Below are 17797 nucleotides of genomic sequence, written 5' to 3' on the forward strand. Positions count from 1 at the left end.
CCCCTCCAAAGCAGCAGCTTCAGGGAAGAGCCATCCAGAAAGGGAATGTCCAGGATAATGTGAGAGTCTCAGGAAGCAGAGCAGTTCCCCTGCAAGGAGCTCAGACAAATACAACCGGAACCTGTGATAGCACTGCACATGAACAGAAGTATCTACACTTTATCATTTGCTTCAAAGCGCTTCCTTGCTGGCCCAGGTCCTCAGTTTGAGCTGCTGTGACTTGGTTCAGGTCAGTGGGGTGGTGCTGGTTTGTTCTGGTTGGTCATTTATAGGTGGGACATAAATGCACTAGTTTGGATTTTCTTCAGAATCCATTGTGGAAGATACCCTGATTGTCTTTTCTGTCCGTTCACTCCTCTGTGAAATGCCACTATTTTTGAAGAGATGCCAAACCTAGGGGTGTTAGAGAGTCCAGCAGACAGTGCATCACGTGTGGGGCCCTAAGTGATAGGGACCAGCTCAGCAATTTCATAAAAATAGACCTAAACACTAATATTCTGGGGTTTTTTCCCTTGGCTGCCTAAATTGTGGAAGACTAAACTTTCATCTTAAAAAAATCCAATATTCTCTGCATAAATAGCTATTTTACTTAGTTGAAACTAGACCTACGCACGCAGACTTCTGGGATCTGCCACTTTTCCCCAGCTTGCAGGGATGTATTACATGTCCACAAAGTCACAAAACGTTGACAGCTCAGAAGAAGTTGTTAGAACTGAGTGATCAGAAATTTATGTCTCTTTCTCCTGCAGAAACTTCTGTGAATAATGTACCTTTTTTTGATACAGTATTCTTCTGCACAAAGCAGGGACCATTCCTGTCCTCAGTGTCCAAAATCTTTAGGATCCCTGAATAAAAAGTGTTTGATTGAATGCAGACAGTTCCTGTAAATGGTTACTGTTTTGCAGTACAAGTAACTGGTCAGTCTTCCAGTTGAAAACCTACACACCCTGTCAGGATAAACTCCCATTTCTTCTGCTGGAGACTAGACAAGGAGTGGCTGTTGGGCTGCTTCAGGTTATTAAGTCTTGTAAATGATAAAAAATTGGTTGGAAGTCTTCCAATACATTCCTTTATACTGCAAATACATAATCAATATTTGGCTCATGTATTCTTTTCCACTGCTCCTTTTTGCCCCCGTTGCCATTAAAATAGTTTCAGATGATATAAGAAAGGATACAAGCGAACCTCCCCAGGCTATAATTTATGATTTATAATTTAAACAACTGTATGTTGGACATTGGGCTTCATAAATAGGTTAAAACAGAAAACCAAAACCTCAATAAAGATGAAGGGAGTTGATAAAGGAAGAGCCCCATAACACGAGAAAATGATTTTTTAATGTTATAGTGGAAAATACTGTCTTTCAAGGCATTTGATATGGAATTAATGTCAGTAACCACGTCTATAAAAACTGCATGGATTATGCTAAAAAGAAGTTTACTTTTGTTTTTAACTGGAAAACAATTGTGGAGAGATGGGCTTTGGAACAACTCCCATTCTGAAAACTCTTGTGAGGTTTTCAGTTCATCCTTGACAGATCTCCAGCACAGAGACCTCAGCTTCAAACGACATCAGCAGGCTTTGCTCTATAAATACTCGTGGCCCACTGGCCTTGTAGCCCTTTTTATTCCTGTTCTGAGGATGGGAGGTCACAGCTCACCCAGATTTTTGCTCTGTGCTGCTGTTTGGGAAGGCCTGAAGCCTCTGGTCCAAGCTAAGGTACCAGCCTGATTTTCCCCCAAAATGCAGGATTTGCTGTCACAAGCACAGGGCTGTTTGTGCAGTCATTTGCATGAAAGGTCTGACATCTTAAAATAAAGTTCATTATTTCTCTCTTTGTCTCTTTCCAATGGAATTAATCCAGCCAAGCCATGTGCCCAGGTTCCTGGCTCTGGGCTGGAGCTGCCCAGGCCAGTCCTGCTGATGCCACCATGGTGCTGTCCCGTGCCCAGCCCCACAGGGCACTGAGCTTTCTCTCTGCCCCTCCACACTCAGAGCAGGGGTTTGCAACAAGCTGCTCTGTGCTCAAGCATTTGCTCTGGGTTCTGCTGCCCGTTGGGGTATCAGAGCTCAAATCCCTCAAAATCACAAGCAAATGGAGAAAAACAAAAGGCGTGTGAGGCCTCAGGGTATGTTAGGAAAAGGAGATTGCTCCTTGTAGAAAGGTGATTTCCGCCAAAGTAATCACCCTGCCTGATGGTTAACTGCTTTTTGTATTTGTTACATTGATTTATTTCCTGTTTTTACTGTATGTAGTGACCTTTTGTATTTTTTGAAGATCCAATTAGACTATTTTTACAGGAGAAGATGCACTGTTATATTTCACTATTTTTTCCCATCTTTTTCCTTAATTTTTATGCAAATCTACTGATTTTAAGGTCCCTCTACACCCCACCCCAAAGGCTTTTTTTTTTTTTTTTTTTTAATTAGTGGAGTAATATCCCTCCTGTTAAGCTTAATAGAAGATAAGATGCTATATATAACCTAATGCTGCCTTTAATTTAGGCTGGAAAATGATTTGCTATCTGACATTGCACTTTGTGTAGCCAGACTGCCTTCCAGAAAAGAGGTCATAAGTAGGAAGCTCCAAAATGCTAATTATAGTGAGTACAATTAATTTCTATTAAGATTTACAGCATACCAATTGAAACTTTTTTTCCTAACTGTGCAAATTGCTGAGCAAAAGGGATGGAGCCTGTTAAGCAGGAGCATTTTCAAAACAAAAGGCCCAGCTTAAACCAGATTCTGTGATGAATTTTGTATTCCCTTGATATCCCTATAATCAGGATAGAGCTATCTCAGCTTGATTTTGAACCCTCAGTTAATTTTCTCTGCTGTGGCTCGTGGATTGTTGCATTTGATGCTGTGCTTTGGTAAGCCAAACCAGATCCAATATCCCAGGTCTTTCACCAAGCTCTTGCTGTCATCTTTTCTTGGTTGATGCCCCCTGGCAGCTCAGCCTCTGGCTGGGAGGTGTTCCCAGCACCGCCTTGCAGGAGAGGGAGCACGTTCTGCACAGATTCCCATCCACAGGGAGTTCCTACCAGGAAACACTGATGGCAGCCACAGAGCTGGATTTTCCATGCTGAAAGGGTTGTACTTATCTCCAGAAATAAAATGGAAAGCAAAGGCAGGACTGAAAGCTCCTATTGTTTCTCCCTATAGTAGATGAAGGAACAAGTTCTGTGGGGTTTTAGACTTCAGGAAGAATTTGAAGTGCTGCTTTGAGGGGCACAAAAGGATGTCCCTCAGTGCCTGAAAGCAAATGCTGCCTTATTTCATTGTGCTTCTGATTAATAGAGAGATTTAACTGCATCAGCTTCTCCAAGTGGAAGAAGTCAGACATTGAAGGAGTCTCTGCTTTGTTCCATTACTTTGTTATTTAGTGCCTTGGGGCTGATTAACAAAATACTTGCCTTGAAAGGGTTTAAATTTTTTTTGGTTGGGTTTTTTTGGTTGGTTTTTTGTTTGTCTGTTTGGGTTTTTGGTGGGGGTTTTTGTCTGTTTGGTTTGCATTGGTTTTTTGGGGGGGTTTTTTTGGTGGTTTTTTTTTGTTGTTGTTGGTTTTTTGTTTTTTTTTTTTTTTAATTTGAGGGGTGTTGTATTTTTATATATTGCCCTTTAGTATGTTTGCCTTTCTGGCAAGTAGATAAAAAGAAGTGTTAAGTGTGAGCCATCATAAAATGGTGTCAGTAACTAAATCTTAGAGGAAAAAATAGGTGTTACCTGCTGTCCTTTTGGTGTAGGCCTTAGAACTGACCACATTAGTTTTGAATCAGATTCTAAAATAAAACCAAACCAAGTGAGGTAGAGTCTGTGAAATTCAGGATAACAAGATACTGAGACTCAAGCATTTCTATTTCTGAATCTAGTAATTTGGTCTGAAAGCTCCTGAGAATGACGTAGTGAGAAGCTGGCACGTGTCCATGCTGCCTGCTTTCATATAGCCATGCATATGGATACCAGAGGCCAGCCAGAAATCGAGCAAAAGTTACATTTATAATTCCTTCCTAATCCAGCTGAACTGAATTGTGATCAAGTTCCCAAAAAGGCTGCTTTTATTTTATTCTTATGATAAAAGGAAATTACAAAAATATAGAAAATACTTGAAAGGCTAACTGAACATAATGTTATTCTGATCATCACAAAAATACTTATTTTTTATAAAATATATTGGAAATAGGAAGACTGAAGCTAAGGACGTTTAGTCAGGCTCAGCCTGACACTTCCAGCTCAGCTAATGAGGCATAGCATAGCAGTAAGAGGTGTTTTTTCCCTTCCCCACTTACATACTTAAAACCAGTCTTGATTCTGAATTCACATTATTAAAGGCATTACTAACAACGGTCTGATTTTCTGCACTGATATTAAACTGTTCATCCTTATTAACAATTAACTTGCTGCTTGGAATGATTTGGGCATCAGCCATCGTCTTGCAGAACACAGAGAACGATTTGCAGAATGGAACTGGGACAGCCCCCGGTGTCCCCTGTGGAGTTTAAGGCTGTGGCTGCGCTCTGTCCCTGCAGGTGACATCCGGAATGACCTGTACCTGACCCTGGAGAAGGGGGACTTTGAAAGGGGCGGCAAAAGTGTGCAGAAGAACATCGAGGTGACCATGTACGTGCTCTATGCCGATGGGGAAATCCTGAAGGTAAGTGCTCCTTTCCCTGGGAGCCTTAGGTGCTTCCTGCAGGGACACATCCTCTTGTTCCAGAGTCTGATATTTTGGTCAGTTATAAATCTTCAAGGATTTGGAACACTTCCCTTATATGGGGATAGAAGACTTGGAGAAAATACTCATCAACTGTAAAGCCTGCATGATTTCCAAATGTGATGTCAGTGGCTAAAGTAAAAAAAAATTAGAGTAACTGTAATCAGAACTGAGGAGTATATGGCACATCTAAAATTAAATGTGTGTCATACAACACGATGAAATGTGATTCCAAGGAAGACTTCTAAATCTGAGTTGTTGGGTCACAGTACTGAATGTAGTTCTGGAAAATAACGTGGAATAAAATTTCACCCTGGGTTGGCTCCATTCCACCTGGGGATGGGGATTGTTTATGTTTCCTGTTTTACCTCCTCTGTTCTTTTATCTGAAGTTTTATTGAAGACAAGGAGGTGGGTGGGAGGTTGTGAATATAGAGGAGTAAACAGGAAGTATTTCAGCATAAGCAGCAATCAAAAATAACTTCCCCCTCCCTTTTTCTTTTACATCCACTGCAATAAAATGGGCTCTGTAGCCATTCCAGTGGAGAATCTAAACACCTAAAAGTGTGTACCAAATACATTGCCACAATATTCTGGTTTTAATTGAAAGGAGAGCTTTCATTACTCCAACTGCTTGTGGTTTCATTAAAAGTAAAGTGTATTTCTTGTAAGGAACTCGTTTGTGCTCAGAGCTGCTCCAGGAAGATCAGATTCCTTCTCTGCCTAAGCTTTTCGAACTGAGTGGCAAAGTTTAAATCATCAGTTGATTTCAGTCTGCCGAGGACAAAGAGAAGTCCCTCAAACTGCAATATCAGCATCTTCAAATGCTAATGGTGCCTGATGATTACACGCAAAAGCCAGATAATTTCTAGACATTATCAGTCTTAACTTCGGTGATTTTGGTTGGAGTGGTCATTCAGGAGATGGAGTTGGTTTTTCATTGTCTTTGCCTGTTATTAAGATTGCAAAGTACATTGGGGCTTTACGTGGGAGAGTGGGACAGGCATGGCACAAACAGTGTGAAGGGTGGTCAGTCCAATTAGAAAAATTCGGGTAAACAGATTGTCCTGAGAAGCTGTGGCTGCCTGATCCCTAGACGTGCTCAAGGCCAAGCTGGATGGAACTCTGAGCAACCTGGTCTGGTGGAAGGTGTCCCTTGCCCATGGCAGGGGCTTGGAACAAGAAGAGCTTTAAATTCCTTTCCAACCCAAATCATTCTAGGATTTGCCATAAAGGAGAGACTTTACATATAAAGGATGTTTGTGGGGTTTTAAAATTTAGGCCACATATTTAAAACTGTCCCTGTTTTTATGGTATTGCTCCTCTGTGTAGTTGCAGTCAAAGCAGCAAAGACACTTGGTCTGGGAGATCTTTGGTTCCTGGTGTTTCATGATGCCTGTGGATGTGGGCAGAACCCTGAGAGTTCACTGACCCTGGAGCACTGCTATTCCTGGTTGGAATCCTGGTTCCTGTTCCTGGCTGGAATACCCCCCACCATTCCTGCCCCACAGCCTTTCTGGAGCAGAGCTGAGAACAGAGACACTGTGTGCAGAGTTACACAGGACAGGAGGAAATGGCCTGAGTTTAGAGGAAAATCCTTAAACTTGTCCCAACCAGCAGCACAATCTGAATCTGAATTGTGCCTTTGTGAAGCCCTTAGCAGAACCATGCACAGCATTAATGAGAATTTTCTCAGCTCCTCATTGCTGCTGAGTGTATCTTGATCCAGAAATAGTCCTATTCAAAGGAGTGAAATTGCCTCCAGAATGTAGTGCTGTTCTAAAGGAAAATGAGTATTTCCTTCTCAGAACGGTCTTACTCAATTGTTAGTATCTTTCAAGATGTCTGAAAAATTAAAAAAAAAACAAAATCCTTTGGCGCATTTCTCACTTCTTTCTTCTTTCTGTTCCTGTAGCAGGAATAGCCTATGAATTGCAAGGCACACCTTTAACAACAGAAATTTCCTGATCGTTTTTCTAGTTTAGCTTCTCTTCCCTGCCTCTGCCCTCTAATTCCCCTGCTTGCTTGGGTCTCAGGGTCACCAGGTGTCTGGAGATTAGTCTGATGTTTGTATTTTGCAGATCGCAATTTAGAATTAAAGATTTATCAGTCTGCCCTCCTCAGACTATAGGTTGTAGTATAACTTCATGGAAACTAAGTTAACAACCAGAAGGAGAGACTATTCATTTATTGAAGTTCATAGCATGAAACTGCATTCAAAGACTGGCCATTTGTCAGCCAGAGCAGGTGGCTTCTTGATGGAATAAAAAACCTCACGTTACAATTTGAATTTTTACTGTAATTGTAGAGGAAATAGAAATACTGTTTTGTTTGCTCCTAAGAGCCTAATGCAGAATGAGGTTTTGGAATTGCTGTGTTGAAGCCCGACCATTTACTCTTGCTACAGAAAAGAACTGGGATCTTACAGTTCTGGGTTGCAGTACTGGCGCTGCTCTCTGCTAACCTGTTGTTATCCAACACTTAATTCTTGTTGTTGTATTAAAACAATGTGGGCTTGTGGCTGATCCCATGTGGTTGCCGAGGATTATTTGAGGGGACTGAGCTGTGTGAGTTCAGCCTTCAGTCACTCAGTTTGGATCAGAGCCTTCGCAGTGAGTCTCTGTCCACGCGGGCTGTCCTTGCACTGAATCCCAGAATTCCAGAGAGCTTTTCTTCCCTTCTGAGCTCCTTCACAAATTCTTAACTTTCTCAAAGCCAGCAGATTATTGCCAGGGGTTGAACTCACTGGGTCTGGTTAATGGGATGTTCTGGACTGGTCAGTCAGATGGTTTGCAGATTAAAAAAAAATCAACATTTCTGGTATTTTCTTAGGATAGAATTTACAGATGCCTTGCGGAAATGACCAGTAACGGTTCTTGTCATCATACTGTTCCATGGAGGTTTTTACATCAGAATTTATATTGCATGGGTTATTCTTGGTCTGCTTAGCTTGTTTCTTCCTGGATTCGTTATCCTTGGACATGCCAGTGAAGAATCTCCAAGCTATCTTTTTTCTGCTTGCTTTTATGAGATGTCATATCTCCTGGATCTCTTTGTTACTGCTGGGTCTAGAGCATGGGTTAGTGCTCATATATTAAAAGATGTGCTTCCTGCTCCATGTCTTCATCACAGAGGACCTTTTGCTGACCTTATTTCAGAACTTCAATATTTATCCTATTTTCCTTCACTTGTATTCTAAGGATTTTTTGTTTTCTAAAACAATATCAGTTCATGTTTTTCTTCATCTGTATTTTGTGAAGCCTAGAGTGGGCAAAATCTCTGAGTTTGTTATATCTGAAGGCAGAAATTTAGATCCAATTATGTTTTTAGGTGATGAGTATTACACAGAAATTCTCTGCTTACCACTGAGGAAGTAACTTGATTAGAATTTTCTGGGATATTTAGTGAGGCTGGATAGTCATAGTTTTGAAAGATGAACATTTGTAAAGAGCTTGGAAAGGTCAGTTATCACTTCTGAACTGAGATACTGAAGCAGAAATCTGGTTAAAGGATCTCTTCACTGAAGGCTAATATTACTAGTGATGGTCCTATCGTGGCCTGTTTTTTGGACTCAATTGTAAATATTTGGACTTAGATGTTTATTGTATCTACTCAGCGTTTGATGGAAAACTTAGCTTAAATAATAGCTTAAGATACTGGGATTCATCCAGTATTACAGGTCTCTTAGTTCACCCTTTGACCCAAAACAAAGTCTCAAGATCTAAAAAATTCCACGTTTCATTGCGTCTGAATTTCTGCTTCTGGCTCTTTTATGTCTACAGAAAGCCATGAATTATATAAAGGTTGTCACTGGGCGATGGATTGGTTCGGGGGTGGTGATGTGATGTGTTTAATGCTGGATTGTTTCCCTTGGTGGCAGGACTGCATCAGCCTGGGCTCGGGGGAGCCGAGCAGGAGCGCCTATCACTCCTTCGTGCTGTACCACAACAACAGCCCGCGCTGGGGGGAGATCATCAAACTGCCCATCCCCATCGACCGCTTCCGCGGCTCCCACCTGCGCTTCGAGTTCCGACACTGCTCCAGTGAGTGCCCCAAGAGGGCCCAGCTCCTCCACTGCCTGGGGAGCTGTCACTGGGTGGAAGGCAGCAAAGAGAGGCCAGAAATGCAGGGAATACACTGCTAAGCAGCCTTTTGCTGAGTTTATCAAACGGTGCACTAAAAACATGGTGACCGATCAGTGCAGGGCAAAGCACTTTGTAGATGTTTGTCCCTGCTGTTCTTTCGTTGTGTTGGGTTTTTTTTTTGTAGAACGTTTTCTTTGCAGGATAAACAGTTTAGATTTTGCTATGTTTGGCATGTCTGTGTTTGATTTGAAGCTTGTCAGTCCTTTACATAGAACTAGAAAAAAGAAATTAGAATTAGAAAAGTTGTTTGTTCTGTAAGCTGCTTGTTGTCTTTTAGGCGTGTGGAGAAGTTGGTGAGTGATCTTGTATATATTGACAGAGAGGGTATGCACAAATGTAATTCCTTCTTTCCATCTCTTGCTGCAGCAAAAGACAAGGGAGAAAAGAAGCTCTTTGGTTTTGCATTCACCCCATTGATGAGAGATGATGGCACGACCTTGTCGGATGATATCCATGAACTATATGTTTATAAGGTATCAGTTCTCTGCAGACTTTTCACTGCTCATCTCTACTTCATTACTTAAATGAGTAATGGTCATTACGTTATCCTTCTCCCCCTTATTAGATGTATGTGAGGAACAGATTAATAGTAGTTTCAAAGTTTTATACATTCAAATTCACATGGTTTGGATAGAGCCTTCTATTCTAGGTGCAGCTCACCTTTTCCATCCTGATGATGATGATTTATCTGCTATTAATCCCATCCATTTTGACATCAAACACGCTGGTGTTCATGAGCATTCAGCACTTCCACCAGCCTAAGGCATCGTTCTGTGCCTTTGTAAGATGACATTGTGCTGGGTTCCAGTGCTTCGTGCTGCAGTGCCACAGCTTGGTAGCCCTGCAGCAAGAGATTTGGGCTTGGGGGTTTTTCCTTCCTGCTGATTCACCTGGCTTTATTTGTTCAGTACAGTTTTCAGGTGGCAGCACTAAGTTTGCATCTGGAAGATCTGATGAGTTCTAACGAGGCAGTGGGTGGAGACCACTCTGTAGAGCTGGGTCTGTTCTGGGCATGTCCAGGCCCCCGAGCGCAGCTTTTCCTTAAAAGTGTTGGTGTGCACCCACAAAAATCCCAACACAGGCACTGCTGGGGAACTGCTGACAGGCTGTGGGCACGTGGGATGAGATGGACAAGGTACAACTCCATCCCTTGTGCTGCCCCCGCAGTGTGATGAGAACAGCACGTTCAACAACCACGCGCTGTACCTGGGACTGCCCTGCTGCAAGGAGGATTACAACGGCTGCCCCAACATCCCCTCCAGCCTCATCTTCCAGCGCAGCACCAAAGAGACCTTCTCAGTCTCCACACAGCTCTCTTCTACCAAACTGACCCAGAATGGTGAGTTGCTGATCCCTCAGAACCGCTCAAGGCAGCAGGAATTAGGAAAGAGAGCAAAACAATTCACTATTAGCACTTTTACACAATCCAGAGTTTGTTTTGCTTGACTTTTACAGAGAAGCTAAGTAAATGAGATTTTTTTACAGCAACATCCCTAAAGCACGAGCAGACAGGAGTGGATTGTCCACTCCTGTGTCAAGTCACACAGGGGAAAATGCAGCCTTCACTCTTTTTAAAGCACTTTACCATTCCTCCATTCCTTTCTCCATTAGCAGTGTTGACTCACTCCATATTGTACTTCTTGTTTTCCATTCTATCTGTCTGTCTGTCTGTCTGTCTGTCTGTCATTTCCCAAGAAGTGTGGACTGCATCAAGAGGTGAAGTGGCACGTGATGAATCTCTGGTGGGTCTGGGGTTGCCACTCTTCCCTCTGTGTGTGGTTCTAGCTCTTCCTCCCTCTCTCTGCAGTGGATCTGCTTGCCCTGCTCAAATGGAAAGCTTACCCAGATCGAGTGATGGATATTCTGGGAAGACTGAGACATGTCAGCGGCGAGGAGATTGTTAAGGTACTGCATGAAATTACAGCCTTTGGATGTATCTGTGATAGGCTGTGAGTTCAGACCTGCAGACCACTTCTGAAGGCTCCCTCTTACTGTGCTTTTTGATTCACACTGGGAACTTCCACCCTGTAGGAGCTGGGATTTTATTATGAGGTGAAACTGGACAGGAAGATACACTTGAGACATTAGTGCACAGTCAATCAGTGGGATGAAACCGGAGCTGATCCTTAGTCAGATGCTCTCAGACACATGTGCTGGGCCCTCAGCACCAGTGGTTCCAGTCTGCAGTCCCACACGGCAGCTGGTGCAGACACAGACCCTGGCAGGGGCTCTCTGGTGCCTCCAGCCAGCTGTGCTCCAGTCTTTTGTCTGCCAGCTCATCATTTCACCGGGTTTTGTAGGCACTGTTGCTCTACATGATAATCTTGTGTGGCCTGAACTTCTTCCTTAGGGCCGAGGAACTTCCAACTGTGTTTGAATACTTGTGTTCTCAGCAAAACATTCCAGATATGCCTCTGATAGTCTTAGGTGTGCTGGGAACTCTCCCTACGACTTATTTCTATAAATCTGGAAGTAAAAGCTGATTTCTAACACAAACAACAAGGAGAAGAAACTGAAGACAAATCCTATCATTTAGGTTGTTTATCATTACAGCCACTTCACTGGAACTCATTTGAGTGTTGCCATACCTGGAATGTTGCTTTTCATGGTAACTTGGTAACAGTAACAGGGGAACACAAATCCCATTTATATTGGAATTCTTCAAGAATGTCATGTTTTGTACTCTTTGTTTGTAGGGTAGTACAAGTATCTGGTTTTATAGAGTAAGAAAAAGAAATATATGGTTTGAATTATTTCATGGGGAGAAGTAATTGATTCTCCCCATAAATCAGCTGTCATTTGGCACTAGAATATGAAGAACAGAACGTAATAACTCAGAAAAAAAAAGATATTTTATCGTTTCAGAGACTTCATAAATTGTAATAATTTATTTCTTGTTGTCCACATCAGAAATTTAAGTAGAGTAGACTAAAACATTATGAGAGAACATGCAGTTAACGATCTCCAGCACTCTCCTTCACACTCATCCTTTTGGAGACTGTGCTTTTAGAAAGAAAATCACTGAACTGTCAGTGCTCAACAAGCTGTGGAGTTAAGGGTGAAAGAAACAATTGGCAACATGTAACTGGCCCCAATTAATGCTTGTTAGAAAAGCTTTACTTTCTGTCATTTAACAAAAATTTCAATATTGAACAGAATTTAATGTACTGCCCAGCCTCAGATTTGGTGCTGAACAGTACCTGGGACTCCAATGATTTGAGAATGAGAGCAAGTTGTTTTGCCACTGTTGTCAGGCAGCACTTCCGGTCAGCTTAAAGTGAGAGGAACGCTCAGTCAAAATTATAAATCAGGTGTATAGTACATATTTCTTATTTTTTGGTTTTTTTATCATTTTTGTTTGAAAATACTCCTTGCAAAGAGAAAAATTTTTCTAAGTAAAATCAAATTAAAATCTGTCACATCACATGAGTGAACCTGAAGTGATTTGTCCTTGCCAAGTGTTTCACAAAGATATTAACACGTATGAGCTAATTAAAGCAGGGGAGAAATAACTTTTTGAATACAATTTAAGTTGAAATTCTTTGTTCATGTCATTTTAGTTCCTACAAGACATTCTGGACACGTTGTTTGTAGTGTTGGATGACAACACAGAGAAGTACGGTCTGTTGGTCTTTCAGTCTCTGGTAAGCTGCTGGATTGTTGTTCATCTCATGCTCAGTGAGTTTTAAGTTCCTTATGATCGTGTTGCTAGTACTGTACTTCTGTCAAATATGAAATACTCAGCTGGATCCAGCTGTGTTTTCTGTAATGATCTTGGGTGAGGTGGGCAGGCTGACCGCAGCACATCCAGGGGCAGCAGTATTTGCTCTCACGTGGGGGAAGCAACCGATCATACCTGAAAACACAACTGTGACTGTTTAAAGCAGCTCATGTATTTGAATGCTCCTCAGTTTGGAACGCTTGTTTGTGGACGCTTGGCAGCAGTGTGCAATTCCTTGAGTTGGGTTCGCTTCTCCACGTCCACAGGTGTTCATCATCAACCTGCTCCGTGACAGCAAGTACTTCCACTTCCGCCCCGTGATGGACACCTACATCCAGAAGCACTTTGCGGGAGCTCTGGCTTACAAGTAGGTCTTGTGTTCCTCCCTTTGAGAGGTGGCATCACCAAGCTTGGGAATGGTGGCACCATCAGGATCGCAGCCTTCCTGGCAGCAGTGTCCCCGAGAGCAGAGCTGCTCACCTGGAAGTTTGCCAGCACAGCTGAAGGGAAAAGCTGCCAAATGTCACCAGTGGCTGAGCATGGCCACACTGGGCATTTCTCCTGCCCTTCTGGACTGGCTAATCTTTTTCTTGTTTTGTTTTTTCTTTTTAACTGAAGGGACACTCAGCAACAACTCATTTTCAGTCTGTAGTCCGGACAAATGAGCTACCAAGAGCTTATGCATTCCTCATCTTAAGGATGTTGGGATACACGGCTTGTGTGAAAGCTTAGAGAACTAATTGTAACTTCTAAAGTAGAACATCTTATGTAAATACCTGTCTATTTGGTTACAATTTAATTTCAGTCAATCAGAAATCTAAATTTCACTGTCACTTTAAAGATTCTGCCTCATTTTCTGGTGTTGAAAAGTCTTGCTTCAGAAAATGAGAGTGACTTTTTGAAAGCAGTAACAGTCACCCTTCAGGGTGTTGTTTTTTCTTTCTTTTAGACCGTTGCTTTTGTATATCTGAGTATATTCTGTCTTTGGCCATGGTATGCTATAAAAAATGGCCAGTAATTTCTTTTGATTCTTTTAAGCAATTCACATTTTTGTGTAATTAAAATAAATATAGAAATACTTTATCAATGGTAGGTGAAAATCCATAGATAATATACAACACTGGAAGGCACAGTCGTGTTCAGAGGGTAAAGAGGAGTTCTGCTTTGTGTTAATTAGCAGCTCTTTCAGACAAGACAAATGGGTTTTGGTAGTCCGATGTCTGAAATAAAAGCCGGGTTTAATACAGCTTTGTAACTTAGTCCAGATGGTGTCCTGTACTTAGCAAAATAGATGCAGGTATTTTCTTTGTGATCTCAGTTTCTCAAAGCTTTTTACTGACATGAGAGCTTGGATTTCTTATTAAAACAAAAGTATATTTTAGTCTTAGAAGCATACATTTATCAAAGTTATCTCTCTAATAACATCTTTTTAATGTTCTCTTAGTGTTCCTCATGGTCCAAGTCAGTTACAGATAAGAAATAATTTTCTGGTTTTGAAACTTAAATAAATGTAAATACTATCAAGGACAGCTGTAACTGACCACTGAAATAACGTGAAATGAGACTGGTTTAGAGATCTCTCCCTAAACCGAAATGTTTGATGCCTGTCGGAAGTGGTGCTGAAGGTTTCTGTTCTGTTCCCCCAGGGAGCTGATCCGCTGTCTGAAGTGGTACATGGACCGCTCCGCCGAGCTCGTGCGCCAGGACCACATCCAGGAGGCCATGAGAGTAGGTATCCACTGGGAGCTGCTCTCTCTTCCCCTGGGACCACAGAAGGGCTGGGGAAGCTGGAAATGGAATCAAGGGTCGTGTGGCACTGGCTTCCTATAATTGTTTAACCAGATTTTTATAAATATAGCCACAATTTTAGTTTTAGGGGGAGATTCATTACTGTGCTGAAAAAAACTGAAAGAATTAAGTCCCCTTAAGCCCTTTTGCAACCCTGTGGAGAACTTAAGTGGGACTAATATCTGTGGCCAGTGGGCTGCTCTATTGATGTGGGCTGCACCTTGCCCTCCAACCAACAGTAGGTTTGAGTGGATCAGGCACAGGTGCTATGGATCAAAGTTTTGCTCTTCATTTCTGGCTGTGACACAGCTCCATTGTACTGTGGGTTGAAGTCCAGGGGTATTTCAGGCAGCAGATAAATGAGTCTCGATCTGGACGGAAATCCTCAGAAGGAGCACAGCACCTGACCTATGGCTCTGTGATGGGATGATGTCCCAGGGAGGCACAGCTGTGAGAAACACCAGGAATGTTTTGGTGCTATTAGAGAGAAATTGAAGAATAAATAAAGTGTTCATTTAACTATGTGTAGCAGTAAGCCTGGAAGTCAGTGTGTTAGGTGCATAAATATAAGATGCCAATATTTGCAGGAAGATGTTTTTCTTCGAGTGAATGCCCACCTGCACCTTCTGCCTCCAAGGGGTCTGGTGTCCTAGAGTCTGGGCACTTGGAGAACTGGAAACAGTGGCAGTGATCAGCACTTGGATTTTGTCACTTGTCAGTACAAATACCTGAAACCTTTTCCAGGTGAAGGGCACTGCCCATGCCATCATCTCACTTTCCAGATCCCCTGCTAGGATCCTATTCACGTAATAGCAGGGCATTACACCAGTGGTTGCTTTGTCTTTGTAGATATTGACATGCTCAGGGACATCTTTGGAATTTTCTACCACAGATTCATATGGAATGGTAAAAATAGGGCAAAGATGCCTTTTCAAGGAATTAGCAACTTTCTCATTCTTCTTCTTTTTCTATCCTTATATTTCTTTTTTTTTTTTTTTTTTAATTGCAAAAAAAGCTATTAAAGTTATGAGATGAGAGGAAGATCTCCAGCTGGAATGCTTCGAGGAGGTTTCCTTGCCTCTCAAACCACTGATTAGTGCTTTCTGCAGTGCAGCAAAGAGATGTGGGATATTGTCCCTATGTGATCTGCATTTGTTGAACCTCATAGCAGTCCTGTTTGGAAATAGTAACAAGAGGAATGTTGGAATGCCTTTCAGCAGCTGGGTTAGGGAAGTTGCTTTGTGAATGGGGTACATTGTGTCTCGGCCTCCAAGGCAGCTCTTTGCTTACTGGGGCTCTCAAGTGCTGGAGCGTGGCTGTTCCCTCTGTGAGGGAGGTCAGTTTGCAGACCTGACAGCCCAAGCCTTTCCAAGCACAGGAATTAAAATGACCAGCAGAGTTTGTGCAGACCTGACAGCACATCCTCTGCCACCCACACTGCTGTCACATCTTATTCAGACAGTTGCCTTTGCAGGTACCTCTTGCAGGCCCAAATTCAGGTCTTTATCTTTTCCCATTACAGTGAAGTGATTGATTTCCTTCTTTGTTTCCAGATTTTATTTCAGGCATTTGGAACAAGTTTGTACCAAAGACATTATCATTGCTCATGTGTCATTACTAGCGCCCGATTCTACTGTTGGGCGTTTCTGTGGTCTTTGATGTGTTCACCACACTCCTTGCATTAGCAGTTCTTTGAGAAAACAGGATAGCTCTGTATATCTTTTCCCCTGAATTTTCTGCTCAGTGTAGTGCCCTAAAGCTGCTGTTGAAATACTCTGCACTCTTACGGCTCCTGGCTCATCACGTACATTCATGATGGACATGCAAATGTCTCAGAGCATTCTAATTTCAAATGCTGGCATTAGCAGACTTCTAGAGGTTTTCCAAAATATCCTACCTCCCTCAAGACTGCTCTTAATTCTCAAAACCTCCTGTGCAACTTGGAGGAGCTATAACTGAAAGGAAATTTCTACCTAGAACACAGCACCATGCTCCTTTATTGTGCCCAAATACAAAGCTCCACAAAAGCTGCATTTAGGAACAGCTGCCTGTGCCTCCCAGGGGACTTCTGTAACCAAGTCTCCATGAATGGCTCCACGGCCAGTTTTGCTGTCCCTGAGGAAATTAGGAATTAAGGAACTGTGTCAAGGAAATGCCGCTCCAGCTTCAGTTACTTTCCAGCAGAACTATAGGTGGGCTTTGCCTAGATTAGGGAGCCAACAGTAAGGGCTTTCCTCCCTCAGGAGGTTTTCCCTGAATCTTCCCTGCTGGCCACAGGGCAGAGGTGCTCACCTATTACATGAACATGCACACAGACTGTGTTTGTAAGGGACCTACTTTAATTTGACACTGACCTTTTGTATCATGCCAAACATCACTGAAAGCTGGGATTTTATCTCAGTGCACTTGAATGCCTTTAGGCACAAATACACATCAGATTTGTGATGTTATAGATAGCAAGAGTCAAAGTTAGTCGTGGTGCTGACTGTGCTACCAAGACTTGGTTTGTGTTTTTAGCATCCCAGCCGTATGTGCAGACACTGGGGACTCTTTGGTTCTCTGCCTGTGTGGGCTCATTGTCTGTGCTAAGGAAGTGCAGTGTTCTGAGCCCTGCTACCCCACCTTCCACAGGGAATTACGGAGGGTCACACACAAATGCTCCGATTCACTGCAGAACGTCATCCTCACATTGAAGTTACGAGCCTTCAGATGAGGTTTCTGGCTGTGTGCACTGAAGCCCTAAAGCAGCTCCTACGAGCACTGCATGTGCTGGGTTTGGTGTCAGCACAGGGATGTCAGCCTTGGAGAGCTGACTGGGAACCGACTGGCCTTTGTCTGGAAACGAGCCAGGAACGCAGCTGATATTTCCTGATGAACTTCTTTGGTGTAAGGAAGCTTCACTGGGAGATGGTTTAGTACAGAAGTATAAATAATAACGAATTCCCAAAGTTGCCATTATTTCTGGGGGAAAAAAAAGGCTGTAAGAGTCAATGGCATTTTGAAATCCGTGATGGCTTTATGAGGAGCTTCACATTCCCGTCCAATATCCTTAAAGGTGTGGCATTCTAGAACTTACAGCACAGCATTGCATACTTGTGCATATTGGGTGGTGGTTCAGTGAGGGACTCTTATGGGTGCAAAAATATGTCTTGGGAGCAAAATTTGTATCTGAATTAACTTCCAGTTTGAAGTGAGACAAGAATATTTTCCATGGAATACAATGACATAGTACTAAGGTTTCTGTACAGCCTATGATTGCTGGATCTCCAGCCTGTTGTTTTCCTGTGCTGGGTTTTGAGGATATCATCAAACCATGAATTATCCTGCTTTGCTGGTGAATCCTGTTAAGTACTAAGGGAAGGAGTGATGTCCCTGATATTTGGTGCATTCTGGCACTGACAGTTGTGCACAGCCAACATCAAGGAGGTGT

General features: G+C 42.5%; 1 protein-coding gene across 4 annotated transcripts in view; it reads left to right on the forward strand.

Moving 5' to 3' along the window:
* DOCK3 (dedicator of cytokinesis 3) overlaps positions 1-17797 on the forward strand; it is a 184611-nt gene that overhangs the window by 109547 nt on the left and 57267 nt on the right. For all 4 annotated transcript variants that reach the window (XM_066195815.1, XM_066195814.1, XM_066195818.1 and 1 more), the window contains 8 exons: positions 4530-4654; positions 8594-8756; positions 9225-9331; positions 10026-10197; positions 10666-10763; positions 12419-12502; positions 12846-12946; positions 14226-14307. In XM_066195815.1, coding sequence (XP_066051912.1) covers positions 4530-4654; positions 8594-8756; positions 9225-9331; positions 10026-10197; positions 10666-10763; positions 12419-12502; positions 12846-12946; positions 14226-14307 — 932 coding nt within the window. The remainder of the gene's footprint in view (positions 1-4529; positions 4655-8593; positions 8757-9224; positions 9332-10025; positions 10198-10665; positions 10764-12418; positions 12503-12845; positions 12947-14225; positions 14308-17797) is intronic.

The sequence above is a fragment of the Chamaea fasciata genome, unplaced genomic scaffold, assembly GCF_029207755.1.
Source record: "Chamaea fasciata isolate MVZ Bird 193981 ecotype frontalis unplaced genomic scaffold, bChaFas1.0.hap1 SCAF_13, whole genome shotgun sequence".
Classification (NCBI taxonomy): Eukaryota; Metazoa; Chordata; class Aves; order Passeriformes; family Sylviidae; genus Chamaea; species Chamaea fasciata.